This window comes from Giraffa tippelskirchi, chromosome 3, assembly GCF_054371585.1.
Source record: "Giraffa tippelskirchi isolate mGirTip1 chromosome 3, T2T-mGirTip1v1.2.pri, whole genome shotgun sequence".
NCBI lineage: Eukaryota > Metazoa > Chordata > Mammalia > Artiodactyla > Giraffidae > Giraffa > Giraffa tippelskirchi.
The window spans coordinates 181,482,175-181,501,244 of NC_137277.1; the positions used below are offsets into that span (position 1 = coordinate 181,482,175).

At 45.5% G+C, this 19,070-nt stretch overlaps 1 protein-coding gene and 2 non-coding genes across 52 annotated transcripts in view; all 3 read right to left on the reverse strand.

Annotated features, from left to right (window-relative positions):
- Positions 1 to 19,070, reverse strand: part of RCC1 (regulator of chromosome condensation 1) — a 37,024-nt gene extending 17,954 nt beyond the window's left edge. For 14 of the 50 annotated variants that reach the window (XR_014080996.1, XR_014080987.1, XR_014080986.1 and 11 more), the window contains exons 1-2: positions 15,474 to 15,531; positions 3,075 to 3,204 (exon numbers count right to left, since the gene is read on the reverse strand). Coding sequence is in view for 2 of the 50 variants with exons in the window: in XM_081586193.1 (XP_081442319.1) it covers positions 965 to 976 (12 nt within the window). In the remaining 48 variants the exon portion in view is untranslated. Of the gene's footprint in view, positions 1 to 964; positions 1,294 to 1,679; positions 1,740 to 3,074; positions 3,205 to 13,720; positions 13,834 to 15,473; positions 15,532 to 17,083; positions 17,293 to 18,157; positions 18,195 to 18,966 lie in introns of those variants that run through there. The other 36 variants (XR_014080994.1, XR_014080985.1, XR_014081003.1 and 33 more) reach the window with 5 other exon arrangements.
- Positions 17,370 to 17,573, reverse strand: LOC145543941 (small nucleolar RNA SNORA73 family). Its single transcript, XR_014081178.1, has one exon. It is a non-coding gene; the product is annotated as a small nucleolar RNA SNORA73 family (small nucleolar RNA).
- LOC145543942 (small nucleolar RNA SNORA73 family) lies at positions 18,299 to 18,502 on the reverse strand. The gene has a single exon (XR_014081179.1). It is a non-coding gene; the product is annotated as a small nucleolar RNA SNORA73 family (small nucleolar RNA).

The window sequence follows — 19,070 nt, forward strand, 5'->3', positions numbered from 1 at the left end:
CTGTAGCCTGCCAGACTTCTCCGTCCATGGGATTTTCCAGGCAAGAATACTGTAGTGGGTTGCCACTTCCTTCTCCAGGGGATCTTGCCCATCCAGGGATCAAACCTGGGTCTCCTCCATTGCAGGCCGATTCTTAACCAACGGAGCTACCAGGGAAGCCCAAAAATACAGAGGAGGGCCTGGGCTTAAGTGCATTCATTTTTCCCAGCAGAAGGAGGCCACACCTTCCACCAGGTGTTAGAACCACAGCTTTATAGAATATTAGTAACTCTCTTATCTTCATCTTACAGGTAAGGACAAGGCCCAGGGGGATTAGGTGGATGGCCCAGGGGTAGCCAACTAGGAAGTTGCAAAGCTGAACAGGATGGCTTCCCAACAAGAGCATGGAGAACTCCTAGTTTACCTTTCCAGACTCCACTCTGATGCCCTTCTTGGGTAAAACCATCGCTGCCTTCTCCGCCCCACCCAGCACTTGCACTCCAGACCTTTGGAGACCAAGCCTCTGCTCGATCATCTTGTTCTTCCTCTCCTGGTACCCTGTGCGCCAATCAGACTTAAACACCGTGGTACCTCTGATGATAACACTCACCCACACCTTCCTGCGTTTGCATGCACAGTGTTCCCTGCCTGGATCACCAGAAGCCCTCCACCCTCGGTCCGCCTGAATAACTCCTCTGTTCCTTCAAAACCCTGGCCAAGAGTCACCTCGGCTGGAAAGCCATCACTCATCCTGCCCAGGCTTGGGTGAACGTCCGAGTTCCCCATCCATACTCCCTACACTCGACTTCTGCTACAGGCACTCAAGTCACACTTGGAGCACCTCGGTTAACATCCGCCAGGAGCAGCAAGCGCCCCGGCTCCATCGGCACACCTTGCGGATCACCCTGGACAGTAACTGTGGCCCCACATGGGCCTCCCCAGGGGAGACAGGGAGCTCGATCACGGCCACCCGGGGCCCTCTCACCATGTTCCCCATCCCTGCACGCGCGACACCAAGGAGACCGCCAGCGACCAATCTGCTGACAGATGAGTTGATGCGGAGTTCCCGGCACACCTCTCCCACCGGTTAACAGTCGTGGCGGTGCCTGTTGACGCTGAGATTTCGCTCCCTGCGCAGACCCTCGGCAGCCTACCCTCGAGCTCCTCGAGGCGACCCTCGCCGGGCGGGATTCCCACCCTGCTCCGCAAACCACATTCTCCAAACCAATGCTGGACTTTTTTTTTTTTTTTTAATCACTTTCTCGCTCCGGAAACGCCGCACCGCCGGGGCGGCAGCCCCGGCCCGGGAGGCGCGCGGCTCTGCGCACCGCGGGCGCCGAGGTCACCGCGGCCGCGCGCAAAACCCCGGCCGGCGGCGCTCCGGCCGTTTGAATCTCCCGCCCCCGCGGGCGGCGCGGGCCGGGCGTGCTAGGCGCGGCGGCGGAGGGGCCGCGCGGCCCTCGCTCGGGCGAGGCGGGGCCCGGACTCCCAGGCGCCCCGCGGGGCCGCAGACCCGCGCGCCCGCACCCGCGCCTCCCAGCCGCGCTGGCTTCACGTGGGGCCGGCGCCGCGCCACACGGACGCGCGCGGGCAACGGCCCCGGCCCGTCGCCGCCCGCCGGCGTCCCCGGGCTGTGCCCGCCCCGCGCGCCGCCCTCCGCCCCCCGCCCCGACCCTCCGTGCGTGACTGGCTCGATCTACCTCGCTGCAGGTCCACCACAAGGAACTCCTCCGCTCGCCGGCCCGGCCGCGAACTGCCCCAGAGCATGCGCTCTGCGGGCCTCCGGCCCCGACCCCGGGCCAGAAAAGAAAACAAAGAGCCCGGCGCCCCCTGGCGGCCGCCCCCGGGAGGTGCCGGTGGCGCGATCCGGCTAAGGCGCTCGCCACCAGGCTCTTTCCGCCCCGGCCCCGGGTTACAGAGCGGGTGTGTGTTTTGAAGACCCTAAATTGGAACTAGTGGACTGACAACCAGACGGTCTGCTTGCAATGAGGGTTTGCCTGGGAAAAAATATGGTATTGGAGGGACTGTACGGATAAGAGACACTGATCGTCCCTGCTCTCAAGGGGCTTTCCGTCAGAGAAAGATGAGAAGTCAGACTATCGACAACTACTCAGGGCCGTGACAAGGGCTGTTGTGACAAGGGTACGCACAGGGTTATCCAGCTCAGCTGGGACTTAACGAAGGCTTTCCAGGTTAAGCCCAAGAGGGCACGGCATCCTAGGAGAAGCATCCTTGCGAGGACAGGGAGCAATGAGAGCCTCTGGTGGGTTGGGAAAACTGCCAAAGTCGGACTGGGGGCAGAGGGTGCCATGAGAGGGACTTAGCGATTTCGTCTGTCTAAGGAGACCGCCTCTATCCTGGGGACATGGGGAACTCTGGAAGGGATCTGAGCACATGAGTGATGGGAACAGATTTTTGTTTTGGAACAAAACAAATGGAGAACGGGCTTGGGCCTTGGGCAGAGGGGAAACCAAGAGTGAGGCATGGAGGCCAGATAAGAAAGAAGAGGAGGGTGTGAACTGAGGTTGGGAGCTAGTGATGGAAAACGCTAGCTGCCTACCCTGCTCTTGTTAACATGCTCCTTCTTCAGGATGGATTCAAACAGTTCTTCAGGATTTCAAGTTCCCTGTGGTCACCTTTCAGGCCTTTTCATTGTGTCTGGGGGTTTCCCAGGTCAAAGGAGTGACCTCTGCAGAAGGATGTTTTCTCCATTTCATGTAGACTCTTGACTCTGAAAGTCATGCTATCATTCCTGGACTCTAGATGGACACTTTTGATGAGTGTTTGAAGTGAAAGTGTTAGTCGCTCAGCTGTGTCCGACTCTTGGTGACCCCATGAACTGTAGCCCACCAGGCTCCTCTGTCCCTGGGATTTCTCAGGCAAAAATACTAGAGTGGGTTGCCATTTCTTCCTCCAGGGTATCTTCCCAACCCAGGGATTGAACCCAGGTCTCCTACATTGCAGGCAGATTTAAAAAAAAAAATTATTTTTTAACCATCTGAGCCACCAGGGAAGCGCCTGATGAGCGTTTACCAGCTGAATTTCTTCCATACAGAGCCCACCCCAAAGCACTCCCCATTTTCAAGGTTTCTTACCTCCTCAAGTTTACTTCTGCCTCCATCACAGACTCCCCTTTTGGATGATATGCTGTGAAATTCCTCCAAGTTTGAACCCTGGGATCTCTGTCTCTGCTGTCTTCCTCCAAGATCTTATTCATTCACATGGCTTGATGTAATTATAAAAATAAGTATTACCTATTTTGTAAAACCTCTAACTTCAACTTCAGACACACATCCGTCCATTAGTTCATTTGTTCCTCACAAAACTCTTGACAGTTGGAAAATGAAAAAAATGCGGTTCAAAGACGTTAAGCAGGTTGTCTGGGGTCACGATACTAAGTGGTAGAAGGAGTTCAGAAATCTTGTTCGGGGCTGAGCCACCACCTTTTAACTGAGAGGACAGCCCATCTGGTCTGTCTGGTACTGACCTCTACGCTAGGTTTTAGTCTTAGGGCTCTATGCAGAAGACTCAATACACCAAATAAGCCTCATTTTCCATGGATGAAGACCCCCACCACCACCCTTCATCCTTCAAGCCAAGGTTAAAAGTTTCTTAAACTTCAACATCTTTCCTGGCTCTTCCCTCTCCTCTCCATGTTTTATTTCTGCCGCTCTGGTCTAAAGCAGCACCCTCCTGGCCTTCATTTCATTCCAAGATCCCCAAGTTAGTCTCCCTAAATCATGACTATGAGACTTCGACTTGCTTAAAAATCTGTAAAGATTCACATATTTCTTTTTTTAACTATTTTGTATTGGAATATAGCTGATTAACAATGTTTCACAGTTTCAGGTTAACAGTGAGGAGACTCAGCCATATATACACATGTATCCATTCTCCCCCAAACTCCCCTCCCATCCAGGCTGCCACATAACATTGAGCAGAATTCTCTGTATACAGTAGGACCTTGTTGGTTACCCATCTTAAATATAGCAGTGTGTGCATGTTCATCCCAGACTCCCTAGCTATCCTTTCCCCGCATCCTTCTCCCCAGCAACCATAAGCTCATTTTCTAAGTCTGAAGACTTACGTATTTCTTCAGTGCTGTGCTAGGAGCACCAAATGCCCCAAGCTGCTGTTTTCTCATCTCCCCCTTGGCCTCTGCACTGTCCTCTCAACATGCCCATGCTCATTCCTGCTTTCTTACCTTTCTCACCTTTCCTACTAGTGCCTTCTTTCCTGTCTAGTTGAATTCTTGATATATATATATATATTTGATTTTTACATATATATCAGATACATATATTTAAGGCTAAATTTTATTTGCCATCTCCATGAAGCCTTCTTTGGCCCCATTTATCTTTTCTTCTTTGAACATAAATATTAATTTTAATTTTTCACTCTATTATTGTTGTATTTTATTTACTGAACATAAACCATAGTAAGGAAGACAATCAATTGAATCTGACCTAGAAATGACAGAGATGATAGAATTAGAAGTGAATAATATTAAAACTTATTTTAACTGTATTCCATATGTCCAAAAGTTAGGTAGAGACATGGAAGATATAAAAACATCCAAAGTGAACTTCTTGATAATATCTAAGATGACAAATATACTGGATGGGATTAATAACAGACTAGATATTGGAAAAGCAGTGATTAGTGAACCTCGTGCACAGCAAAAGAAACTACCCAAAATGAAACATAGAAAAACTTTTTAAGTGAAAATAGTATGAGTGAACTATGGAATAACTTTAATAAGTGGCCTACTCTATAGGTAACTGGAGACCTTGAAAATAAGGAGGAAGTAGGAATAGAAAATATATGAAGAGGGAAGTCAAGTGGGCCTTAGAAAGCATCACTACGAACAAAGCTAGTGGAGGTGATGGAATTCCAGTTGAGCTATTTCAAATCCTCAAAGGTGATGCTGTGAAAGTGCTGCACTCAATATGCCAGCAAATCTGGAAAACTCAGCAGTGGCCACAGGTCTGGAAAAGGTCAGTTTTCGGTCCAATCCCAAAGAAAGGCAATGCCAAAGAATGCTCAAACTACCACACAATTGCACTCATCTCACATGCTAGTAAAATAATGCTCAAAATTCTCCAAGCCAGGCTTCAGCAATACGTGAGCCATGAACTTCCAGATGTTCAAGCTGGTTTTAGAAAAGGCAGAGGAACCAGAGATCAAATTGTCAACATCCGATGGATCATCGAAAAAGCAAGAGAGTTCCAGAAAAACATCTATTTCTGCTTTACTGACTATGCCAAAGCCTTTGACTGTGTGGATCACAATAAACTATGGAAAATTCTGAAAGAGATGGGAATACCAGACCATCTGACCTGTTTCTTGAGAAACCTGTATGCAGGTCAGGAAGCAACAGTTAGAACTGGACATGGAACAACAGACTGGTTCCAAATAGGAAAAGGAGTACGTCAAGGCTGTATATTGTCACCCTGCTTATTTAACTTCTATGCAGAGTACATCATGAGAAATGCTGGGCTGGAAGAAACACAAGCTGGAATCAAGATTGCCGGGAGAAATATCAATCACCTCAGATATGCAGATGACACCACCCTTATGGCAGAAAGTGAAAAAGAACTCAAGAGCCTCTTGATGAAAGTGAAAGAGGAGAGTGAAAAAGTTGGCTTAAAGCTCAACATTCAGAAAACTCAGATCATGGCATCTGGTCCCATCACTTCATGGGAAATAGATGGGGAAACAGTGAAAACAGTGTCAGACTTATTTTTGGGGGCTCCAAAATCACTGCTGATGGTGATTGCAGCCATGAAATTAAAAGATGCTTACTCCTTGGAAGGAAGGTTATGGCCAACCTAGATAGCATATTGAAAAGCAGAGACATTACTTTGCCAACAAAAGTCCGTCTAGTCAAGGCTATGGTTTTTCCAGTGGTCATGTATGGATGTGAGAGTTGGACGGTGAAGAAAGCTGAGCGCCGAAGAATTGATGCTTTTGAACTGTGGTGTTGGAGAAGACTCTTGAGAGTCCCTTGGACTGCACGGAGATCCAACCAGCCCATCCTAAAGGAGATCAATCCTGGGTGTTCATTGGAAGGACTGATGGTGAAGCTGAAACTCCAATACTTTGGCCACCTCATGCGAAGGGTTGACTCATTGGAAAAGACCCTAATGCTGGGTAGGACTGGGGGCAGGAGGAGAAGGGGACGACAGAGGATGAGATGGTTGGATGGCATCACTGACTCAATGGACATGGGTTTGGGTAGACTCCGGGAGTTGGTGATGGACAGGGAGGCCTGGCGTGCTGCAATTCATGGAGTCGCAAAGAGTCGGACACAACTGAGCGACTGAACTGAGCTGAACTGAAGAGGGAACTTCCCTGGTGGTCCAGTGGCTGGAATTCCATGCTGTCAATGCAGGAGGCCAGTTCAATCAATCCCTGGTCAGGGAACTAAGAGCCCTCATGCCACAACTAAGACCCAGAGAAGCCAAATAAATAAATAAAATGCTTTTTGTTTTTTGAAGAAAATATATGAAGAAATAATGGCTAAAAAATGTTCGAACCATAAACTATAAGCCAACAGATGTGTGATAAAAAATAAACGTGGTCTGGAGGCTTCCCTGGTGTTCCAGTGGTTAAGAATCCTCCTTGCAATGCAAGGGATGGCAGTTGGATCCCCGGTCCGGGAAGATCCCACATGCAGTGGAGCAACTTAGCCTGTGTACCACAGCTACTAAGCCTGTGCTCTAGAGCCCACGAGCCTCTACTACTGAAGCCTGTGTGCCCTAGAGCCTGTGCTCCACAACAAGAGAAGCCACCACGATGAAACACCCTTGAGCTGCAACAAAAAGTAGCCCCCGCTAGCCGCAACTAGAGAAAGCCTGAGTGCAGCAATGAAGAGCCACCACAGAAAAAAAAGAATGGAATAAGAGAAAAAAGAAAAAGAAACGTGGTTTGAGCACTCCAAATAAGACAGAGATTGTCATAATAAACAGAAAAAGCAAGACCCAACGACACACTGCCTACAAGAAACACACATTGAACAGAAACAAACACAGTTGACCCTTGAACAATACTTTTGAACTGCACAGGTCCACTTATACTCAGATATTTTTCAATAAATATGAACTATGTACTGTAGTACCACACAATCGGAGGTTGGTTAAACCCAAAGTTGCAGAGTCACAGATACGGAGGGCCGATACAGGAGCACCCCTTTGTTGGTCAAGGGTCAACTCTACACAAATAGATTAAAAGTAAAAAGACAGAAAAAGAGACTCTAGTAACAGTAGTCAAAAGAAAGCTGGAGCAGCTATATTAACAGCAAAGTAAATTTTAGAGCAGAGTATTATTAAAACAAAGAAGGTATTTGAGTCAGTTGTAGTGAGGTGGATGAACCTAGAGTCTGTTATACAGAGTGAAGTAAGTCAGAGAAAAACAAATATCGTATATTAATGCATATATATGGAATCTGGAAAAGTGATACTGATGAACCTATTTGCAGGGCAGGAATAGAGATGCAGACACAGAGATCAGACTTGTGGACACAGCGGGGGAGGGAGAGGGAGGAATTGAGAGAGGAGCATTGAAGCATATACATTGTTGTTGTTGTTTAGTTGCCAAGTCTTTTGCAACCCCGTGGACTATAGCCCGCCAGGCTCCTCTGTCCATGGGATTTCCCAGGCAAGAATACTAGAGTGGGTTGCCATTTCCTCCTCCAGGGGATCTTCCCAACCCAGGGATCGAAACTGCATCTCTTGCTTCTCCTGCATTGGCAGGTGGATTCTTTATCATTTCCATTACCTGGGAATTACCATATGTAAAATAGATAGCTAGTGGGAAGTTGCTGTATTAACACAGGGAGCTCAACCTGGTTCTCTGTGACAACTTAGAGGAGTGGGTTTGGGTGAGGGGGCATGAGAGGAAGGTTCAAGAGAGCAGGGACATATGTACACTTATGGCTGATTCACGTTGTTGTATGACAAACCAAGTCAACATTGTAAAGCAATTATCCTCCAATTAAAAATTTTTAAAAAGAAGGTACTTTCCCTATGGTAAAGAAGAAAATCAAAATGCACAATCCTAAATATATGCAACTAATAACAGAGGTCCCAAATACGTGTAGCAAACACTGACAGAACTTCTAGAGGAAATAGACAAATCCACAAAGACAGGTGGACATTTCAATACCTTACTCTCAATATTACTGATAGGTAGGAAGAAAACCAGCCAGGATAGACTTGAACAACACTTTCAATGGATTTGAACTGATTGACATTTACAGAATACTTCATCTTTCACATTCCACCTCGATTTTTTCAGACAGTAACATACTCATGCCTCCTGAGTGCACATGAAACAATTCCCAACATACTGGGTTTTAGAAAAAGTCTTGTTAAATTTGAAAAGATTCAATCAAACAAAGTATATACTCAGGCCACAATGGAAAGTAGAAACAAAGAACTGAAAGATCTTTGAAAAACTCCCAATTATTTAAAAATACACTTTTGGAATTCCCTGGGGGTCTAGTGGTTAGGACTCAGCATTTTCACTGCCATGGCCTGGGTTCAGTCCCTGGTGGGAAACTGCAAGCCCTGTGGTGTGGCCTAAACAAACAAAAATATGAACAATAAACATGTACTTTTAAGTAGCCCACAGATCAAAGAAGAAATCACAGCAGCATTTGAGAGTATTTTGAACTGAATTAAATGAAAAGAGAACATAGCAGAACTTGTGAAATATTGTTTCTTTTGTTTTTCACTTGTGAAATATTGCCAGAGCAGTATTTAGGGGAAACTCAAAGCACTAAATGCCTGTAACAGAAAAAAAGGAAAGGTCTTAAATTAATCACCTCAGCTTCTACCTTAGGAAACCAGGAAATAGAAGAAAGAACATAATAAAGATCAAAACAGAAATCAATGAAGTAGAACACAGAAAAACAAAGTCATCAACCAGTGTTTGCTATGTGCCAAGCATCCCATTCTTTGAGGATAACTCAACTAGCAGTTTAGATGGACATCAAGTAAAAAAATAATCACATTAGAATGATAATAATGTTATCAGTATGGAACGCTCAAGGAGCCCACCCTCCCTTCAAGAGAGGCCATTCTGGGTCCTTAGGGGAAAGGGAGGTAAGGGTGGTGGTTGAACCTTCATCTAAAGATGTGTGACTTTGGGGAACTAATCTAACCTTGATTGTCTTCCTTTTTTATAACATGGATATAAAAAAAGTCCCTGCATATATAGGGCTGTTTTAAGGCTTAAAGAATGCCTAGCACGTGGCAAATCATCATCAAATGTCAGGTATCTTCATAAAGATACAGGTTCTGGGACTTTCTTGGCAGTACAGTGGCGAAGACTCCACTCTTCCACTGCATGTGGGCCTGGATTTGATCCCTGCTTGGGGAACTAAGATTCCATCCATCAGAGGGAAAGATGTACACAAAGACAGAAAGTGGTGAAAGATAGAGGTTAACAGCCAGGAAGGGCTCTCACTCCTTAGGAAACTGCACTCATGTTTATCTCAGTTCAGTTGCTCAGTCGTATCCGACTCTTTGCGACCCCATGGACTGCAGCATGCCAGGCCTCAATGTCCATTGCCAACTCCCAGAGTTTTCTCAGACTCATGTCCACTGAGTTGGTGATGCCATCCAACAATCTCATCCTCTGTCATCCGCTTTTCCTCCCACTTCAATCTTTCCCAGCATCAGGGTCTTTTCGAATGAGTCAGTTCTTCACATCAGGTGGCCAAAGTATTGGAGTTTCAGCTTCTACGTCAGTCCTTCCAATGAATATTCAAACCTGATTTCCTTCAGGATGGACTTGTTGGATCTCCTTGCAGTCCAAGGAACTCTCAAGGGTCTTCTCCAACACCACAGTTCAAAAGCATCAATTCTTTGGCACTCATCTTTCTTTATAGTCCAACTCTCACATCCACACATGACTGATGGAAAAACCATAGCTTTGACTAGACAGACCTTTGTTGGCAAAGTAATGTCTAAGTATTGATATTTTCCAGAGTCAAGTAGACCCAGGGACATAGCAGATTGATAATTTGTTACAACTGAGACAGATTTTATGGTATCAGTTCAGTTCAGTCGCTCAGTCGTGTCCAACTGTTTGCGACCCCATGAATCGCAGCACGCCAGGCCTCCCTGTCCATCACCGACTCCCGGAGTTTACCCAAACCCATGTCCATCGAGTCGGTGATGCCATCCAGCCATCTCATCCTCTGTCATCCCCTTCTCTTCCTGCCCCCAATCCTTCCTGGTATCAGGGTCCTTTCCAATGAGTCAACCCTTCGCATGAGGTGGCCAAAGTATTGGAGTTTCAGCTTCAACATCAGTCCTTCCAATGAACACCCAGGATTGATCTCTTTTAGGATGGACTGGATGGATCTTCTTGCAGTCCAAGGGACTCTCAAGAGTCTTCTCCAACACCACAGTTTAAAAGCATCAATTTTTTGGTGCTCAGCTTTCTTTATAGTCCAACTCTCACATCCGTACATGACTACTGGAAAAACCATAGCCTTGACTAGACAGACCTTTGTTGGCAGAGTAATGTCTCTGCTTTTCAATATGCTATCTAGGTTGGTCATAACCTTCCTTCCAAGGAGTAAGTGTCTTTTAATTTCATGGCTGCAGTCACCATCTGCAGTGATTTTGGAGCCCCCCCAAAAAAAGTCTGACACTATTTGCACTGTTTCCCCATCTATTTCCCATGAAGTGATGGGACCAGATGCCATGACCTTAGTTTTCTGAATGTTGAGCTTTAAGTCAACTTTTTCACTCTCCTCTTTCACTTTCATCAAGAGGCTCTTGAGTTCTTTTTCACTTTCTGCCATAAGGGTGGTGTCATCTGCATATCTGAGGTTATTGGTATTTCTCCCGGCAATCTTGATTCCAGCTTGTGCTTCTTCCAGCCCAGCATTTCTCATGATGTACTCTGCATAGAAGTTAAATAAGCAGGGTGACAATATACAGCCTTGACGTACTCCTTTTCCTATTTGGAACCAGTCTGTTGTTCCATGTCCAGTTCTAACTGTTGCTTCCTGACCTGCATACAGGTTTCTCAAGAGACAGGTCAGATGGTCTGGTATTCCCATCTCTTTCAGAATTTTCCACAGTTTATTGTGATCCACACAGTCAAAGGCTTTGGCATAGTCAATAAAGCAGAAATAGATGTTTTTCTGGAACTCTCTTGCTTTTTCGATGATCCACCGGATGTTAGCAATTTGATCTCTGGTTCCTCTGCCTTTTCTAAAACCAGCTTGAACATCTGGAAGTTCATGGCTCACGTATTGCTGAAGCCTGGCTTGGAGAATTTTGAGCATTATTTTACTAGCATGTGAGATGAGTGCAATTGTGTGGTAGTTTGAGCATTCTTTGGCATTGCCTTTCTTTGGGATTGGAATGAAATTGACCTTTTCCAGACCTGTGGCCACTGCTGAGTTTTCCAGATTTGCTGGCATATTGAGTGCAGCACTTTCACAGCATCATCTTTGAGGATTTGAAATAGCTCAACTGGAATTCCATCATCTCCACTAGCTTTGTTTGTAGTGATGCTTTTTAAGGCCCACTTGACTTCACATTCCAGGATGTCTGGCTCTAGGTGAGTGATCACACCATCATGATTGACTGGGTCGTGAAGATCTTTTTTGTACAGTTCTTCTGTATATTCTTGCCACCTCTTCTTAATATCTTCTGCTTCTGTTAGGTCCATACCATTTCTGTCCTTTATCAAGCCCATCTTTGCATGAAATGTTCCCTTGGTATCTCTAATTTTCTTGAAGAGATCTCTAGTCTTTCCCATTCTGTTGTTTTCCTCTATTTCTTTGCATTGATCGCTGAGGAAGACTTTCTTATCTCTCCTTGCTATTCTTTGGAACTCTGCATTCAAATGGGAATATCTTTCCTTTTCTCCTTTGCTTTTCCCTTCTCTTCTTTTCACAGCTATTTGTAAGGCCTCCTCAGACAGCCATTTTGCTTTTTTGCATTTCTTTTCCATGGGGATGGTCTTGATCCCTGTCTCCTGTACAATGTCACGAACCTCTGTCCATAGTTCATCAGGCACTCTATCAGATCTAGTCCCTTAAATCTATTTGTCACTTCCACTGTATAATCATGAGGAATTTGATTTAGGTCAGACCTGAATGGTCTAGTGGTTTTCCCTACTTCTTCAATTTAAGTCTGAATTTGGCAAGGAGTTCATGATCTGAGCCACAGTCCGCTCCCGGTCTTGTTTTTGCTGACTGTATAGAGCTTCTCCATCTTTGGCTGCAAAGAATATAATCAATCTGATTTCGGTGTTGGCCATCTAGTGACGTCCATGTGTAGAGTCTTCTCTTGTGTTGTTGGAAGAGAGTGTTTGCTATGACCAGTGCGTTCTCTTGGCAAAACTCTATTAGCCTTTGCCCTGCTTCATTCTGTACTCCAAGGCCAAATTTGCCTGTTAACGCCAGGTGTTTCCTGACTTCCTACTTTTGCATTCCAGTCCCCTAGTGGGTACTAACTAGCTGAATACAAAAGGTGAAAACAGCTAACACTTCCTGAGGCATGGTATGATGTAGTTTGAGTACACATTCTGCAGTCAACTTTCTTGCTCAGATGCATGCTTTGCCACTTACTGGCTATATAATTTGGGCAAGTTCTTCAACTCCAAGTTCAGTCTCCACTGCAAAATGGGCAAACACTGTACCTACTTTACAGGGGTGCATGGAGTACTAGAAGAAGTAATGTACATACCTTACCACACTGCCTTGTTCAAAGTTAGTAGTATATCTTGATACAGTTTTGGAGATGGGTTCAAATCCTGCCCTGCTATTTCCTACTTAGCTGATCTTCAGTTCAGTTCAGTCGTTCAGTCGTGTCCGACTGTTTGCGACCCCATGAATCGCAGCACGCCAGGCCTCCCTATCCATCACCAACTCCCGGAGTCTACCCAAACCCATGTCCATCGAGTTGGTGATGCCATCCAGCCATCTCATCCTCTGTCGTCCCCTTCTCTTCCTGCCCCCAATCCTTCCTGGTATCAGGGTTCTTTCCAATGAGTCAACCCTTCGCATGAGGTGGCCAAAGTATTGGAGTTTCAGCTTCAACATCAGTCCTTCCAATGAACACCCAGGATTGATCTCTTTTAGGATGGACTGGATGGATCTTCTTGCAGTCCAAGGGACTCTCAAGAGTCTTCTCCAACACCACAGTTCAAAAGCATCAATTCTTTGGTGCTCAGCTTTCTTCACCGTCCAACTCTCACATCCATCCATGACCACTGGAAAAACCATAGCCTTGACTAGATGGACCTTTGTTGGCAAAGTAGTGTCTCTGCTTTTTAATATGCTATCTAGGTTGGTCATAAGCTGATCTTGGAGGGTACTAATCCCTGCATCTCCCTCTTTCTCTCATGGATAGGTAGGGTTCCCAGTGAAACAGAGCTTGATTTAGTAGGCAGTTTACTTTTGGTGCTAAGACTTTATTCAGTAAAACTGAATGGATCAATTGGTGTGGTCACTCACATAGAGCCAGACATCCTGCAATGTGAAGTCAAGTTGGGCCTTAGGAAGCATTACTATGAACAATAGAGGAGGTGATGGAATTCCAGCTGAGCTATTTCAAATCCTTAAACATTATGCTGTTAAAGTGCTGCACTCAAACAGCACTTTAGAGCACTTTATGAAGTCCCTAGTTGTTTGCTTTTAAGTCAGAGAATTTTCCTACAGGTTCATTGTACTTAGCAGATTAAGTTTTCTACAAACATTAACACTTACAAATCCAAGTAGGTACTTTTAGTGTCCCCATGGTTCCCAGGTGGCGCAGTTGGTAAAGAATCCGCCTGTCAATGTAGGAGACATGGGTTTGATCTCTAGGTTGGGAAGATCCCCTGGAGAAGGAAATGGCAACTCACTTCAGTATTCTTGCTTAGGAAATCTGATAGACAGAGGAGCTTGCTTGGCAGGCTAGAGTCCATGGGGTCAGTAAGACACAATTCAGCGTGTATGCATACAGTCTATGCAAGAGTACATGGACTCAGGCAGTAAGAAGTTAAGTAGCTTGCCCAAGATCATAGGCAAGCTCCAGGAGTTGGGTGATGGACAGGGTAGCCTGGCGTGCTGCAGTCCATGGGGTTGCAGAGTCAGACACGACTGAACAGATTAACTGAACTGAGACTTGGATACTGGATGAAATCCCACCTAGAACCCTGCCCTATCCTGAGAATTTATACTAAAAACACTATTCAGATTTATTGCGCATCTACAATCCAAAAGCATTTGTGGGAATGAGGCCAAAATGTGAACTGGACACAGGGCCAACCCTGGCAATACAAATAGAGGACCAGTCCACTTCCAGAAAGCGAAGAACTAAAGAGCCTCTTGATGAAAGTGAAAGAGGAGTGAAAAAGTTGGCTTAAAGCTCAACATTCAGAAAACTAAGATCATGGCATCTGGTCCCATCACTTCATGGGAAATAGATGGGGAAACAGTGGAAAGTGTCAGACTTTATTTTTCTGGACTCCAAAATCACTGCAGATGGTGATTGCAGCCATGAAATTAAAAGACGCTTACTCCTTGGAAAGTTATGAGCAGCCTAGATAGCGTATTGAAAAGCAGAGACATTACTCTGCCAACAAAGGTACGTCTAGTCAAGGCTATGGTTTTTCCAGTAGTCATGTATGGATGTGAGATTAGGACGGTGAAGAAAGCTGAGCGCTGAAGAATTGATGCTTTTGAACTGTGGTGTTGGAGAATACTCTTGAGAGTCCCTTGGACTGCAAGGAGATCCAACCAGTCCATCCTAAAGGAAATCAGTCCTGGGTGTTCATTGGAAGGACTGATGTTGAAGCTGAAACTCCAATACTTTGGCCACCTCATGTGAAGAGTTGACTCATTGGAAAGGACCGATGCTGGGAAGGATTGAGGGCAGAAGGGGACGAGAGAATGAGATGGCTGGATGGCATCACCAACTCATGGACATGGGTTTGGGTAGACTCCGGGAGTTGGTGATGGACAGGGAGGCCTGGTGTGCTGCGATTCATGGGGTCGCCGAGTTGGACATGACCGAGCAACTGAAGTGGGCAATTATTTTTCTTTTCCTGGGTTTCCCCATAAAAGCAGTCAAATTAATACCCACCCCCTGGGGTTGTGATTAACATATGCCAAGTACTTAGAATCTGAATCTGGCACAGGTAAGCACTGGAAGTGTTGCTATTTGTTTATGTAATGGCTTGTATAGCGAGCCATAGTTAAAGCAATCCAAGAGGCTGAGGATGAGCTGGTTAGACACCACCAACTTAACGGACAAGAACTTGAACCAATGGCAGATAGTGGAGGACAGAGGAACCTGGGAAGTTGCAGACTCAACCTATTCTTTTACCCTCTTGGCATTAAATCTGAACATTCCTGTTTGTGCCACAACCCACCAAGCTAAAAAATTCCCTTGTACCTGACCCCAATGGAACAAGGTATTCCACCTCCCCATCTTGTAAAATTCCCTTTATGGCCGCACTGAAGATCTAGACTCTACCTTCTAGGTGGCTCCCCACTAGTCCCCATCCTTCAGGGTCTCATGACTTTCCCATAATGCTGCAGCCTGTAAAAGGGCTTGACAAAGTTCTATTGTGACTCAAGCACACCCCTTGACAGAGGAGCAGAATAGGACCTCTCAACATCTTTTAAATTTAGGGAAGTATAAATCTATAAAACTTATAGACAAGTACCTTAAACACTGTGGGCTTTCCAGGTGGCAGAGTGGTAAAGAATCTGCTTGCCAGTGTAGGAGACACAAGAGACATGGGTTCTGTCCCTGGGTTAAGATCCACTGCAATAGGAAATGGCAACCTGTTCCAGTTTTCTTGCCTGCCAGCAGGCTACTGTCCATGGGGTAGTGAAGAGTCCCCAACCTGGTGACACACCACCACCTCTGAATTCTCACCCCAGCATAAAAAAAAAAAAAAGACAGACTCAAGCTTTCAACAAAGTCCACATTGTCAAAGCTTGTTTTTCCAGTATTCACGTAAAACCATAAAAAACGTTGATGCCTTCAAACTGTGGTGCTGGAGATGAGTTCCTTGGCCAGCAAGATCAAACCAGACAATGTTACAATCAACCCTGAATATTCATTAGAAAGACTGATGCTGAAGCTCCAATACAGTAGCCAGATGGAAAAAAGACCCTGATTCCAGGAAAGACTGAGGGCAGAGGAAAGGGGCAACAAGATCAAGTGGTTAGATAGCATCACTGACACAATGGACATTAAGTATGAGCAAACTCTGGGAGACAGAAGCAGCCTCATGTGCTGCAGTCCATGGGGGTGAAAAAGAATTGGACAGGACTTGGCAAATGCAATGAATGCACTTCCCCAATAGTAGTAGTACACAAATGCCAATATTTAACACAAGAGCTCAAGACCTTCAGTTAAAGCAAAACCTACCAGGTATCACAGCTTGAACAAGAAGTTTGATTCACACAACACTCACACAGAATTCCCTGGCTGCTTTCACTGCAGGGAAATCTGGGTTTGATCCTTAGTCGAGGCTAAGATTCTACCAGCTGAATGATGTGACAAAAACAAAACCCCCCAAAAACCACACAAATACATAGTCATCTTTATTAAAGTTCACGATTACATTAGAAATTGATGTATTTCTTTAAGACATGCATTCTCATGGGCACCTACTTTCCACTTTTTTTTAAATTTTTTTTTTATTTATAAACTTATTTATTTTAGTTGGGGGCTAATTACTTTACAATATTGTAATAGTTTTTGCCATACATTGACATGAATCAGCCATGGGTTTACATGTGTTCCCCTTCCTGGACCCCCCACCCACCTCCCTCCCCATCCCATCCCTACTTTCCACTTTTAAGACTGACAGAGAGGTCAATATCTTACTGTCATTACATCACGTTTTCACCAGATAGGAAACCTAAAAAGATCTCTTGAGCCTTCCAGGTTACTATACCTTCTAAGACCTGCCCATATGGTCTCTGGCATTTCTTGTAAATTTCTGTAAGTGCCTGGGCAACAGAACACTAAATAACTGCTGGGTTGTAAGGTGCAGTTCCAGGGGTTAAATATCGTACCTATACACTTCCAAATCTCCCAAGCTTATCTCCCATTAATGTATTACTCACTTTACTTGGTGTTTCAGAAGGTAAAGAATCTATCTACAATGCAGTAGGATCTAGGTTCAATCCCTGGGTCAGGAAGATCCCCATGGAGAAAGGAATGGGTTTCTCTCCAGTATTCTTGCCTGGAGAATTAATTTTTACTTTACTCATTTCCCTGTCAAAGACAGACTCCAGAGCATTGCTAACTGCAAAGCTGGTGAGGCTCTTCTCTCCTGAAAATGACATTAAAAGAAAAAAGGATTAGATTCATTTGTACAGTCTTAGTTCACTTTAAAAATTTTTGTATATTGGATGTTTCCTGCATGGTTTGTCTCCTCAGTCATTGTCCATAGGACTCTGAGAAGCTGTAGGAATATGCAGGCGCAGACTCAAGGCCCAGCTTCATCTCCAACGTTGTGGAAAGGGACTGTACGTCATCGGGCAGAGCCCTATGCTCCCCTACGCCACCTGGACAGAGCCCAGGGAGAGTGACCTCCTGGGGTATCCACGTTGGAATATCTGAACAATATCAAAACATCACAGAAGTTAGTCTAGGCACTCAGCTAACGCAATGGGCTGTACAGTACTGTCAACTCCACGGAATTGGCTATATTGTAGTGCGGTGTAATAAGTCTACAACGCTTTTCACAGAAAGGTTGATATGTAGCAGACTTACTGTACCACTATTGAAGAGATTACATTTCCCTTTATCTCATGTAACACCTATACTTGAACCAAGTCAAAGTCCACAAGATTATCAACTGCTGCTCACAAATTCCAAGTTCATGTTAGCTATTGACTATTTCATGCTTTACCTGTTAGTTACTTTCTTAAGTATGCTGGAGCATATGCCCATTTTCACTTGTAATATAGACCCGAATCCTTAGTTCTCCGTGACTGAGCAGATACACACATTACACAGCTCACGCGTGAAAACTTTGCTGACTTTGGTTAAATCACTTTGTCAAAACTAGTCCATTTGCAATATAAAAATCTCCTCTATCACGAGTATTAAAGACGTGAAAATCAATTTCGTGGAACAAAATTTTAAAAAAAGCAAACACCGATAGGCCAAACGCAATTCGTAGATCTACTCACCTCAAATCTAGTTGTATTTGGAATCCCAAACGAAATGCTGCAAAAGAGGAAAACCTTAACCCAACTGTACAGCAAAACAGGTTAACACAATTAAAAAAACTCACTTCGGAGCACCCCATATCCAGACAGATTGCTCTAGAGATCTGTTTCCTGCATGGTTTTTCTCCCCAGTCATTGTCCACAGGACTCTGAGAAGACGTAGGAATATGCAGGCGCAGACTCAAGGCCCGGCTTCATCTCCAACGCTGTGGAAGGGGACTGTACATCACCGGGCAGAGCCCTGTGCTCCCGTACGCCACCTGGACAGAGCCCGGGCAGAGTGACCTCCCGGGGTATCCACGTTGGTCACAATACTTTAAGTAGCAAATGCAAGCAGTTAACGCGATTATACAGTTAAGGACCATAAGTCTATCATCCAAAATTAAACATTATCGCCAAAGAAAAACTAAGTGGAAGCTGAGCCGTTTCTAAATCAGCGAATCAAACAAAATGCCCCGTCTGCAACTCGACTGAAGACGCTAACACGCCTGGAGGCGGCATAATGGCGCATTAGGAAATGAGGGCGCTGCGCACTTAAGCTTTTCGGCGTGGAGGGCGGCAGTCCTGGAGGCCCGCGAGTTCCGTCGCCAGCACCCCTTAGCTACAGCCAAGACCGGCGGCGCGCGAGGCCTCTCCGACCCACCCCACCCCACCCCACCCCACCCCACCCCACCCCACCCCACCTCACCCCATTTTTTGTGAGTAGCTGTAGTTGGCACGAACGCCGAAGACTCGGAATCATACTAAAGTGGGCAGTTGGTCCCACTCACCTACAAACACGAGCGTACCACGAGAGTCTCTCCCGAAAAGACCCCAAAAACGCCCGGCATCGGTATTTATAGCTCCTGAAGCCAGCGGAAGTCAAGAAATGTCT